Source organism: Schistocerca piceifrons, chromosome 6 (genome assembly GCF_021461385.2).
Source record: "Schistocerca piceifrons isolate TAMUIC-IGC-003096 chromosome 6, iqSchPice1.1, whole genome shotgun sequence".
Lineage (NCBI taxonomy): Eukaryota > Metazoa > Arthropoda > Insecta > Orthoptera > Acrididae > Schistocerca > Schistocerca piceifrons.
This window is the reverse complement of record NC_060143.1, coordinates 8,331,411-8,343,992: the sequence shown is the minus strand read 5'-3', so window position 1 is coordinate 8,343,992 and position 12,582 is coordinate 8,331,411. Positions and strand designations below refer to the sequence as shown.

The 12,582-nt window shown below is 40.0% G+C and overlaps 1 protein-coding gene across 2 annotated transcripts in view; it reads left to right on the top strand.

The window, feature by feature from the left end:
* LOC124802547 (tetratricopeptide repeat protein 21B-like) overlaps positions 1 to 12,582 on the top strand; it is a 275,934-nt gene that overhangs the window by 19,431 nt on the left and 243,921 nt on the right. For both annotated transcript variants that reach the window (XM_047263411.1, XM_047263410.1), the window contains exon 3: positions 10,953 to 11,120. In XM_047263411.1, coding sequence (XP_047119367.1) covers positions 10,953 to 11,120 — 168 coding nt within the window. The remainder of the gene's footprint in view (positions 1 to 10,952; positions 11,121 to 12,582) is intronic.

Genomic DNA, 12,582 nt, shown 5'->3' with positions numbered 1-12,582 from the left:
TTCTTACCTGTGCCGGCCATTTGAGAATGAGTGATGGACTCCCTGCAACATTCTTTGTCATCAGGCACCATTAGTCCAATGCGTAGGCTGCCAATATCACTGCAATTCCAACAGCTGATTTTTTAATGGGACTGGTAATATGGACTGCTGATGAATGGTGTCGCATTGTGTTCAGTGATGAATTGTGATTCTCCACTACCACGAATAACCATTGTCGGGGAGTACGGTGGTGACCTGGGGAGAGGTACCATTCTTCCAAGGTTGTGGAGAGGTACGGCGGTGTTACTCCTGCAGTCATTGTAGCCATCGGGTACGACTTCAGTTCATGTCTGGTATGATTGTGGCAACTCTGGCAGCACAACGGTACGTCACATATCATTGTCGGCGAGTAAGGCTGTGACTACAGGAGAGGTGTTATTTTTCCAATGTTTTGAAGAGGCACAAGAGTGTTACTCTGGCATCATGGAAGCCATCGGGTATGACTTCACTTCACGTCTGGTTGTAATTGGGGCAACTCTGGCGGCACAGCGGTGTATCACAGACATAGCGCCTCCTCTTATGTTACCTTTTACATGACACTATTGTAGTGTTATTCTGCAACAAGCCACTGCTCGTCCACACATGGCATGTGTCCGTATGAACAGTCTGCATGAGGGTGAGGTACTCTCTTGACCATCAGCGTCCTCAGATCTGTCCCCAATAAAATGTGGGATCAGCTTGGATGCAGAGTCTGTCTCAGTGCCAGTATATGGGATTGCAAGGACTAGTTACAAATGTTGTGGGCTTCAGGAAAGTACACAGTGCCTTTATGACACTCTTCCAGTCAGTGCATGCATCCAGGCCAAAGGAGTGCAACGCCATGCTAATCAGTGGGCTCGTACTGCCAAGTTCTTTGTAAATTTGATTTGATTTTTGATTATTGGAATAACATCACCTGTCAACTAATGAAATTTTATTTCACTTCCTCCTCCCTTTCTGGGTGGTCCACTTTTCCCTCACTGAGTGTAGTATAGTTGAATAATAGCAGTGGGAATCTGCAGCTCATTTTCTAGTGGTTAGTGTTGCTACCTACGGATCACGGGGTACCAGGTTTGATTCCTGGTCAGGTCAGGGATTTTCTCTGCCCGGGACTAGATCAAAGATCATCATAACAATGAGATACAAATCTGAATCATTCCTCATTTTGATGTAGACAATACGTAGGATGTCACTGTCATAATGATCTTTACTGTACAAAAGGATAAACAGTAATTTTTGAAGAAATTCTTTCCATCATAGGATTAGCTTGAAACCATTATATGCTGTAAAATAAATCAGCAATGTGAACGGTTATTGCTCTCATTCAGTTCATACTATGTTGTTGTTGTTGTGGTCTTCAGTCCTGAGACTGGTTTGATGCGGCTCTCCATTCTACTCTATCCTGTGCAAGCTTCTTCATCTCCCAGTACCTACTGCAACCTACATCCTTCTGAATCTGCTTAGTGTATTCATGTCTTGGTCTCCCTCTACGATTTTTACCCTCCACGGTGCCCTCCAATGCTAAATTTGTGATCCCTTGATGCCTCAAAACATGTCCTACCAACCGATCCCTTCTTCTAGTCAAGTTGTGCCACAAACTTCTCTTCTCCCCAATCCTACTCAATACCTCCTCATTAGTTACGTGATCTACCCATTCAGCATTCTTCTGTAGCACCACATTTCGAAAGCTTCTATTCTCTTCTTGTCCAAACTAGTTATCGTCCATGTTTCACTTCCATACATGGCTGCACTCCATACAAATACTTTCAGAAACGACTTCCTGACACTTAAATCTATACTCGATGTTAACAAATTTCTCTTCTTGAGAAACGCTTTCCTTGCCATTGCCAGTCTACATTTTGTATCCTCTCTACTTCGACCATCATCAGTTATTTTACTCCCTAAATAGCAAAACTCCTTTACTACTTTAAGTGTCTCATTTCCTAATCTAATTCCCTCAGCATCACCCGACTTAATTTGACTACATTCCATTATCCTCGTTTTGCTTTTGTTGATGTTCATCTTATATCCTCCTTTCAAGACACTGTCCATTCCGTTCAACTGCTCTTCCAAGTCCTTTGCTGTCTCTGACAGAATTACAATGTCATCGGCGAACCTCAAAGTTTTTACTTCTTCTCCATGAATTGTAATACCTACTCCGAATTTTTCTTTTGTTTCCTTTACTGCTTGTTCAATATACAGATTGAATAACATCGGGGAGAGGCTACAACCCTGTCTCACTCCTTTCCCAACCACTGCTTCCCTTTCATGCCCCTCGACTCTTATAACTGCCATCTGGTTTCTGTACAAATTGTAAATAGCCTTTCGCTCCCTGTATTTTACCTCTGCCACCTTCAGAATTTGAAAGAGAGTATTCCAGTTAACATTGTCAAAAGCTTTCTCTAAGTCTACAAATGCTAGAAACGTAGGTTTGCCTTTTCTTAATCTTTATTCTAAGATAAGTCGTAAGGTTAGTATTGCCTCAAGTGTTCCAACATTTCTACGGAATCCAAACTGATCTTCCCTGAGGTCCGCTTCTACCAGTTTTTCCATTCGTCTGTAAAGAATTCGCGTTAGTATTTTGCAGCTGTGACTTATTAAACTGATAGTTTGGTAATTTTCACATCTGTCAACACCTGCTTTCTTTGGGATTGGAATTATTGTATTCTTCTTGAAGTCTGAGGGTATTTCTCCTGTCTCATACATCGTGCTCACCAGATGGTAGAGTTTTGTCATGACTGGCTCTCCCGAGGCCATCAGTAGTTCTAATGGAATGTTGTCTAATCCCGGGGCCTTGTTTCGACTCAGGTCTTTCAGTGCTGTGTCAAACTCTTCACGCAGTATCTTATCTCCCATTTCGTCTTCATCTACATCCTCTTCCATTTCCATAATATTGTCGTAAAGTACATCGCCCTTGTATAAACCCTCTGTATACTCCTTCCACCTTTCTGCCTTCCCTTCTTTGCTTAGAACTGGGTTGCCATCTGAGCTCTTGATATTCATAAAAGTGGTTCTCTTTTCTCCAAAGGTCTCTTTAATATTCCTGTAGGCAGTATCTATCTTACCCCTAGTGAGACAAGCCTCTACATCCTTACATTTGTCCTCTAGCCATCCCTGCTTAGCCATTTTGCACTTCCTGTCGATATCATTTTTGAGACGTTTGTATTCCTTTTTGCCTACTTCATTTACTGCATTTTTATATTTTCTCCTTTCATTAATTAAATTAAATATTTCTTCTGTTACCCAAGGATTTCTATTAGCACTCGTCTTTTTACCTACTTGATCGTCTGCTGCCTTCACTATTTCATCCCTCAGAGCTACCCATTATTCTTCTACTGTATTTCTTTCCCCCAATCCTGTCAATTGTTCCCTTATGCTCTCCCTGAAACTCTCTACAACCTCTGGTTCTTTCAATTTATCCAGGTCCCATCTCCTTAAATTCCCATCTTTTTGCAGTTTATTCAGTTTCAATCTGCAGTTCATAACCAATAGATTGTGGTCAGAATCCACATCTCCCCCAGGAAATGTCTTACAATTTAAAACCTGGTTCCTAAATCTCTGTCTTACCATTATATAATCTATCTGATACCTTTTAGTATCTCCAGGATTCTTCCAGGTATATAACCTTCTTTTATGATTCTTGAACCAAGTGTTAGCTATGATTAAGTTATGCTCTGTGCAAAATTCTACAAGGCGGCTTCCTCTTTCATTTCTTCCCCCCAATCCATATTCACCTACTATGTTTCCTTCTCTCCCTTTTCCTACTGACGAATTCCAGTCACCCATGACTATTAAATTTTCGTCTCCCTTCACTACCTGAATAATTTCTTTTATCTCGTCATACATTTCATCTATTTCTTCATCATCTGCAGAGCTAGTTGGCATATAAACTTGTACTACTGTAGTAGGCATGGGCTTTGTGTCTATCTTGGCCACAATAATGCGTTCACTATGCTGTTTGTAGTAGCTAACCCGCACTCCTATTTTTTTATTCATTATTAAACCTACTCCTGCATTACCCCTATTTGATTTTGTATTTATAACCCTGTAATCACCTGACCAAAAGTATTGTTCCTCCTGCCACCAAACTTCACTAATTCCCACTATATCTAACTTTAACCTATCCATTTCCCTTTTTAAATTTTCTAACCTACCTGCCTGATTAAGGGATCTGACATTCCACGCTCCGATCCTTAGAACACCAGTTTTCTTTCTCCTGATAATACCATATAATTGAGGAATTCATTGCTGTCCCTCTGCTGGGTCTATAAGAGCTAGTTTCTTCATACAGTTCATGCATTTCATTTTTTATAACTGCACCGCATATGCTACAGTCTCTTAGGAAACACTAAGATGAAAATTATGCTCTGCCACTTCACATGTACTCACACAATTTTGTGTAGTGTATCTGTTATAAAACTCAGATAGTGTTGCGCACTTTGAATGTGATTGTAGGAAAGTTAAAACCACTTCTCCATTTGCTTATTGTACCCCCCTTCCGCCTCTGCCCGATAAACCATGGACCTTGCCGTTAGTGGGGAGGCTTGCATGCCTCAGCGTTACAGATAGCCATACCTTAAGTGCAAACACAATGGAGGGGTGTCTGTTGAAAGGACACACAAAGTGTTGCCGGGCTAACAGTCTGGATGATTGACTGATCTGGCCTTGTAACATCAACCAAAACAGTCTCGCTGTGCTGGTACTGTGAACAGATGAAAGCAAGGGGAAACTATTGTGGTGTCACCGCCAGACACCACACTTGCTAGGTGGTAGCCTTTTAAATCGGCCGCGGTCCGTTAGTATACGTCGGACCCGCGTGTCGCCACTGTCAGTGATTGCAGACCGAGCGCCACCACACGGCAGGTCTAGAGAGACTCCCTAGCACTCGCCCCAGTTGTACAGTCGACTTTGCTAGCGATGGTTCACTGTCTACATACACGGTCATTTGCAGAGACGACAGTTTAGCATAGCCTTCAGCTACGTCAATTGCTACGACCTAGCAAGGCGCCGTATTCAATTGATATTTATTATGTGAAGCATGTATCATCAAGAGCGATGTTCTCCAATTGTGGATTAAAGTTAAGTATTATATCAACTACATACTTTATTTGCTACTATTAATTCCCTGAACTGTTCCAGACCTTCACGCTAATCTGCGTGAGCTTATAAGCGTGCATTTCGGCCTCCTCTAGCAACACAGTTTCCCAAGGGCATGCGGCTCGCCTGTATCATGAAATGATGATGGCATCCACTTGGATAAAATATTCCGAAGGTAAAATAGTCCCCCATTTTGATTTCCTGGCAAGGAATACTCAGAAGAATGTCATTATCAGGAGAAATAAAACAGACATTCTATGGTTTGAAGCACAGAATGTAAGATCCCTTAACTGGGCAGGTAGGCTTGAAAATTTAAAAAGGGAAATGGATAGGTTAAAGTTAAATATAGTGAGAATTAATGAAGTTCGTTTGCAGGAGGAACAAGACTTCTGGTCAGGTGGACACAGGGTTATAAATACAAAATCAGAAAGCGGTAATGCAGGAGTAGGTTTAATAATGAGTGATAAAATAGGAACATGGCTAAGCTACTATTAACAGCATAGTGAATGCATTATTATAACCAAGATACACACGAAGCCCACACCCACTACAGTAGTACAAGTTTATATGCCAACTAGCTCCGTAGATGACGAGGAAATTGAGAAAATGGTTGATGAGATAAAAGAAATTATTCAGGTAGTTAAGGGAGCCAAAAATTTAATACTCATGGGGGAATGGAATTCCATAGCAGGAAAAGAAAGAGAAGGAAAAGTAGTACGTGAATATGGACTGGAGGAAAGAAATGAAAGGGGAAGCCACCTGGTAGAATTTACACAGAGCTTGGTTTAATCATAGCTAACAAGAATCTTGAGAGAAGGTTGTGTTCGTGGAGGAGACCTGGAGACACTGGAAGGTTTCAGATTGAGTATATAATTGTTAGACAGAGATTTAAGAATCAGATTTTAAATTGTAAGGCATTTCCAGGGACAGTTGTGGACTCTGACCACAATTTACTGGTCATAAACTGCACATTAAAATTGAAGAACCTTCAAAAAGGCAGGAATTGAAGAAGATGGGACCTGGATAAACTGAAAGAACCAGAGGTTGCAGAGGGTTTCAGAGGGAGCATTAGGGAACGATTGACAAGAACAAGAAAGAAATACAGTATGTGGTGGTTCTTTCATGTTTTGGTTTTATATATTATGATAAGTTGGAGTTGTGTTATTCTGGCTGCTTCACAACTGGAAAATTATTTTCGTCAGTGACTTAGTTGTGGTACTTCTTGCAATTAATTTGCCCGACACGATGTTTTTATGTTAAAAGACACCATCAACACACACAGTTCCAGATATATGGCTGTATTTTTTGTTATTGAGATTGGCTTTTGATAATTATTTTGTGCTATTATGAAAATGCAAGGCTAAGGAGATACTTGCAGTTCTGTTAAGCGGGGATCAAAAAAATTTACTGGAGTCACTTTACTCAAATATGATTCAATATTGGAAAAAGTGATTACTTTTACTTTTTTAAAGGAAAAACTACTAATGAGATTACTTCTACATTTACATTTATTTTTATTTGTCAAAATTAGCAGATATTAATGATGTGAATATAATAAAGGGAAACATTCCACGTGGGAAAAATATATCTAAAAACAAAGATGATGAGACTTACCAAACAAAAGCGCTGGCGGGTCGATAGACACACAAACACACACACAAAATTCTAGCTTTCGCAACCAACGGTTGCTTCGTCAGGAAAGAGGGAAGGAGAGGGAAAGACGAAAGGATGTGGGTTTTAAGGGAGAGGGTAAGGAGTCATTACAATCCCGGGAGCGGAAAGACTTACCATAGGGGGAAAAAAGGACAGGTATACACTCGCACACACGCACATATCCATCCGCACATACACAGACACAAGCAGACATTTGTAAAGGCAAAGAGTTTGGGCAGAGATGTCAGTTGAGGCGGAAGTAAAGAGGCAAAGATGTTGTTGAAAGACAGATGAGGTATGAGCAGCGGCAACTTAGCGGAGGTTGAGGCCTGGCGGATAACGAGAAGAGAGGATATACTGAAGGGCAAGTTCCCATCTCCGGAGTTCTGACAGGTTGGTGTTAGTGGGAAGTATCCAGATAACCCGGACGGTGTAACACTGTGCCAAGATGTGCTGGCCGTGCACCAAGGCATGTTTAGCCACAGGGTGATCCTCATTACCAACAAACACTGTCTGCCTGTGTCCATTCATGCGAATGGACAGTTTGTTGCTGGTCATTCCCACATAGAAAGCTTCACAGTGTAGGCAGGTCAACAACATCTTTGCCTCTTTACTTCCGCCTCGACTGACATCTCTGCCCAAACTCTTTGCCTTTACAAATGTCTGCTTGTGTCTGTGTATGTGCGGATGGATATGTGCGTGTGTGCAAGTGTATACCTGTCCTTTTTCCCCCTAAGGTAAGTCTTTCCGCTCCCGGGATTGGAATGACTCCTTACCCTCTCCCTTAAAACCCACATCCTTTCGTCTTTCCCTCTCCTTCCCTCTTTCCTGATGAAGCAACCGTTGGTTGCGAAAGCTAGAATTTTGTGTGTGTGTTTGTTTGTGTGTCTATCGACCCACCAGCGCTTTTGTTTGGTAAGTCTCATCATCTTTGTTTTTAGATATATTAGCAGATATTAAGATATTTATTACGACTCTAGGCCTTTATCATTTAGGTCAGTGGTGCTGACCTCTGCACCAATGTTCCCCTATAAAATTTGCATAAAATTTTGAAATAAATGACTTCATGAATATAGGGCTGTTACAGAAAAACATCAGTCCTTTTAAGTAATATTTGATTATATTTAGGCTAAATATTACACGAAACTTACACATTTTTGTGCCTTGTTACAAAATGCCTTCTTACACTGCGAAGAAACGGAAGGGAAGAGAGAGCAATCTTTTTGCAAAATAACAGAGATTTCAATTACATTCACAGATCATATTAATTGATTACAGAGTTTGATATTTTTCTGTGATAATACAGGGTGTACATAAAGTCCGGGAACACTTTCAATTATTTGTTGCACAAGAACCAAACATTGTTCAGATATCATACATATGTCATTTTGAAGAGAAACTCAGAAAGTTTTTTTTTTTCATATATACTGCCACAGCATAGTTTGGTAATTTGCCGATAATCAGCGCTAGTCGCAAACATGATGAGTTTAGGTGCAGAGCGAGTTGTTTCATGAAATGGCCTCCCCGATCACCAGATCTCACTTCGTATGACTCTTTTATGTGTGACACATTAAAGATCTGGTGTATGTATCGCCTCTATCACGTGATGTAGCAGAGCTCTGGGAGAGAAACGGGAAGCAACTGCCACAGTCGACGATGCCATGCTGGGACGGGTACGGCAAGAATTCGATTACCATACTGGTGTCTGCCGATCACTCATGGTTCTCATATTGAATGTTTGTAAAAAGGCAAGCAGAGGATCAAGTAGGTAAAAAGACAAGGGCTTGTAGGAATCCTTGGATAACACAAGAGATATTGAATTTAATCGATGAAACGAGAAAATATAAAATGCAATAAAAGAAGCAGGTGAAAGGGAATACAAACGTCTAAAAAATGTGATCAACAGGAAGTGCAAAATGGCTGACCAGGAAAATGGCAGAGGAAAAATGTAAGGATATAGAAACATATATCACTGGGGTCAAATAGATACTGCCTCCAGGAAAATTAAAGAGATCTTTGCAGAAAAGAAAACCACCTGTATGAGTATCAAGAGCTTAGATGGAAAAAGGTGGAAAAGTAGAAAGGTGGAAGGAGTGTATAGAGGATCTATACAAGGGAGATGTACTTGAGGGCAACATTATGGAAATGGAAGAGAGTGTAGAGAAAGATGAAGAATTTGGCAAAACATTGGAAGACTTTAAGTTGAAACAGGCCCGGTAGCAGACAACATTCCATTAGAGCTACTGGTAGCCTTGGGAGAGCCATCCATGACAAAACTCTTCCACCTGGTGAGCAAGATGTTTGAGACAGGCGAAATAACCTCTCAAAAAGAATATAATAATTCCAGCTTTAAAGAAAGCCGGTGTTGACAGGTGTGAAAATTACTAAACTATCAGTTTAATAAGTCACGGCTACAAAATACTAACATGAATCCTATACAGAACAATGGAAAAAGTGGTAGAAACAGACCTCAGGGAAAATCAGTTTGGATTCCGCAGAAATATAGGAACACGTGAGGCAATGCTGATCCTATGACTTCTCATAGAAGGTAGGTTAAGGAAAGGCAAACCTAAGTTTATAGCGTTTGTAGACTTAGAGAAAGCATTTGACAATGTTGACTGGGATACTCTCTTTCAAATTGTAAAGATGGCAGGGGTAAAATACAGGGAGAGAAAGGCTATTTACAATTTGTACAGAAACCAGATGGCAGTTGTAAGAGTCAATGGGCACAAAAGGGAAGCAGTGGTTGAGAAGTGAGTGAGACAGGGTTGTAGCCTATCCCCGATGTTATTCAATCTGTATATTAAGCAAGCAGTAAAGGAAACAAAAGAAAATTTTGGAGCAGGAATTAAGGTCCAGTGAGAAGAAATAAAAACTTAGAGGTTCACCAATGACATTTTAGTTCTGACAGAGACAGCAAAGGACTTGGGGGAGGAGTTGAATGGAATGGATAGTGTCTGGAAAGGAAGATATAAGGTGAACATCATGAAAAGCAAAACGAGGGTAATGGAATGTAGTCAGATTAAATTAGGTGATGCTGAGGGAATTAGATTAGGAAATGAGAGACTTAAAGTTGTAAATGTGTTTTCTTATTTGGGAAGCAAAATAACTGATGATGGTCAAAGTAGGGAGGGTATAAAATGTAGACTGCCAATGGCAAGAAAAACGTTTCTGAGGAAGAGAAATTTGTTAACAGTGAGTGTAGATTTAAGTGTCAGGAAGTCCTTTCTGAAGGTACTTGTATGAAGTGTATTCATGTATGGAAGTGAAACGAGGACGATAACCAGTTTAGACGAGAAGAGAATATGGTGCTACAGAAGCGTGCTGAAGATTAGATAGATAGACCACGTGACTAATGAGGAGGTACTGAATGTAATTGTGGGGAAGAGAAATTTGTGGTACAACCTGACTAAATGAAGGGATCGGTTGGTAGGACACATTCTGAGGCATCAAGGGATCACCAATTTAGTACTGGATGGAAGTGTGGTGGGTAAAAATTGTAAAGGGAGACCAAGAGATGAATACAGTAACCAGATTCAGAGGGATGTAGGTTGCAGTAGTTACTTGGAGATGGAAAGGCCTGCACAGGAGAGAGTAGCATGGAGAGCTGCACCTAGCCAGTCTTTGTACTGAAGACCACAACGACAACAATTACTTATGATTCTTGTCATACCATGGAAATATTTGTGTCTTCCTTATGATGGCACATAGCTTTGTTTACTGGAAATCTGCTTAAGCATATAATTTATTTTATATATCTGTATGAAGAGCTCTTATGATTTTTGACAAGCCATAATAAAAGTTCCTTTAAAGAATCTTATGAAATTAAAAAGTAGGTATTTTGTATTCGATATCTTTATTTATTTTTGCTACAGCTGTGAATATATAGAAACATGTGTATTTATGTAGAGTAACAAACCTTTTGTGAAATTTATGATGAAAAAAATGAATAATTCCTGAATGGGTATTATCACATGATCAGAATGTTGTTATTTTTTGCAACAGAAACATGAAAAATCAAACTTGGAAGATCTCATTTAAAATAATGACTGACTAGCTACATTCTCAGAATGGTAGAGAGCTCAGCATGAATAACACTGACACTGTAGATAATTTTCCATATGTAATGTAATAAACAAAAAACTCATGGATGTTTAATGAAATCATCTTTACATTTCATGCAGGCTGTGTTTGCACATGTCTTATTGGGACAGTATGATGCTGCACGCGAATTGGGTGGCTCACTGCTTCGGATTTCTTCTGCCTCCTCTGATGCGCTCGCAGTGTGTGGATGGGCTGAGCTGCTCGCTGCTTCTGGTGACAAGAATCTCGCTGAAAAATATTTTCAGCAAGTAAGTTATTTTTATATATTGTTATTTATATGCTGTGGTAAATCACTCCCTATTTTTTTATTTTCTGTGATCTGTTATTATAGATAGGGCTAATTTGTAGGATTGTTATGAATTATAGTTTGTGCATTGTCTTTTGTTGGTTGAAAATTTTGTAAATGATGTCCTGATGTTGATGAATTAAATCTCTCTAGGATTGTTTCAGTAACTCTTTTTGCCTTGTGCCTGTTTTTCAACTAGTTTTATGTGGTCATTCTACCTCAAAATGACCTGTTTGGGTAGATTTAGATATGTGATAATAATGACTACAGATTAACATTACTTGTTGGTTCACACATCATGCCTTGGACTTGGTTCCTCCAATCAGAGCTCTTAGTGTCACACATGAACTGTCTGCTGTTGCCAGCATGCCCCAACAAAGCATCACTTCTTGTGTATTTTTCATGTCATGTGATGTGCATGATGAGTTGATGTTGGCCACTGGTAACAGCCCATTTAATTGCCGCCAGCCGCAACAGCCAAGAAATACTTTCTACCAGTGTTTGCAGTCCACTTCCTATTGTCTGAAACTTAACTGCAATGTGGCTGACAGGTGGTGTGACACTGCTACAGCACCACATGACAAATGTCTAACAAGTAGTTTCAGGCAGTGTATACTACCAGTGATTTATTGGTTGGTTAGTTAGTTAGTTTCATGTTCGATGGACTATTTGCACAATGCTGATGGTGTAATCAAGCAATATTGTGTCTATTGACCTATTAACACATATTATACACGTTTTATTGGCAGAACATTTAGGAGATGTAACAGATGTACTAAAGAGACTGCATACAATATACTTGTTTGTCCTCTTTTGCGCACTGCTGCGTGGTGTGGGATCCTTACCAGATGGGTTTAATGGAGTACACCGAAAAAATTTAAAGAAGGCCAACACGTTTTGTATTATCAAGAAATGGGGAGAGAGTGTCATGGACATGATGTGGGATTTGGGGTGGACATCATTAAAACAAAGGCATGTTCATTGTGGTGGGATCTTCTCATGAAATTTCAGTCACCAACTTTTCCTCACCAACTTACATGAGAGAAACGATCATCATCATACAATACAGGAAATCAGAGCTCACACAGAAAGATATAGGTGTTTGTTTTTTCTGCGCACTGTTCAAGAGTGGAATAATAGGGAATTAGTATGAAAGTGGCTCGATGAATCCACTGCCAGGCCCTTGAGTGTGATTTGCTGTGTGGCCATGTAGATGTATATGTAGTTATATAAAAGATAAAGTTACATTCAATTTGAAGCTTGGTTTGAACACTACAGCACTTTCTTAAGCTTATTCTATTGCAGATGGTATGCTATTGTTATCCTATGGCCTCTTAACTGATTTTCCCAGCCAGTTAGAAGGGCCCCTTTAGTTTGTCATGGCCCCTGGACCTTGTTGCAGTTTGACGTTTTTCACTTAACAA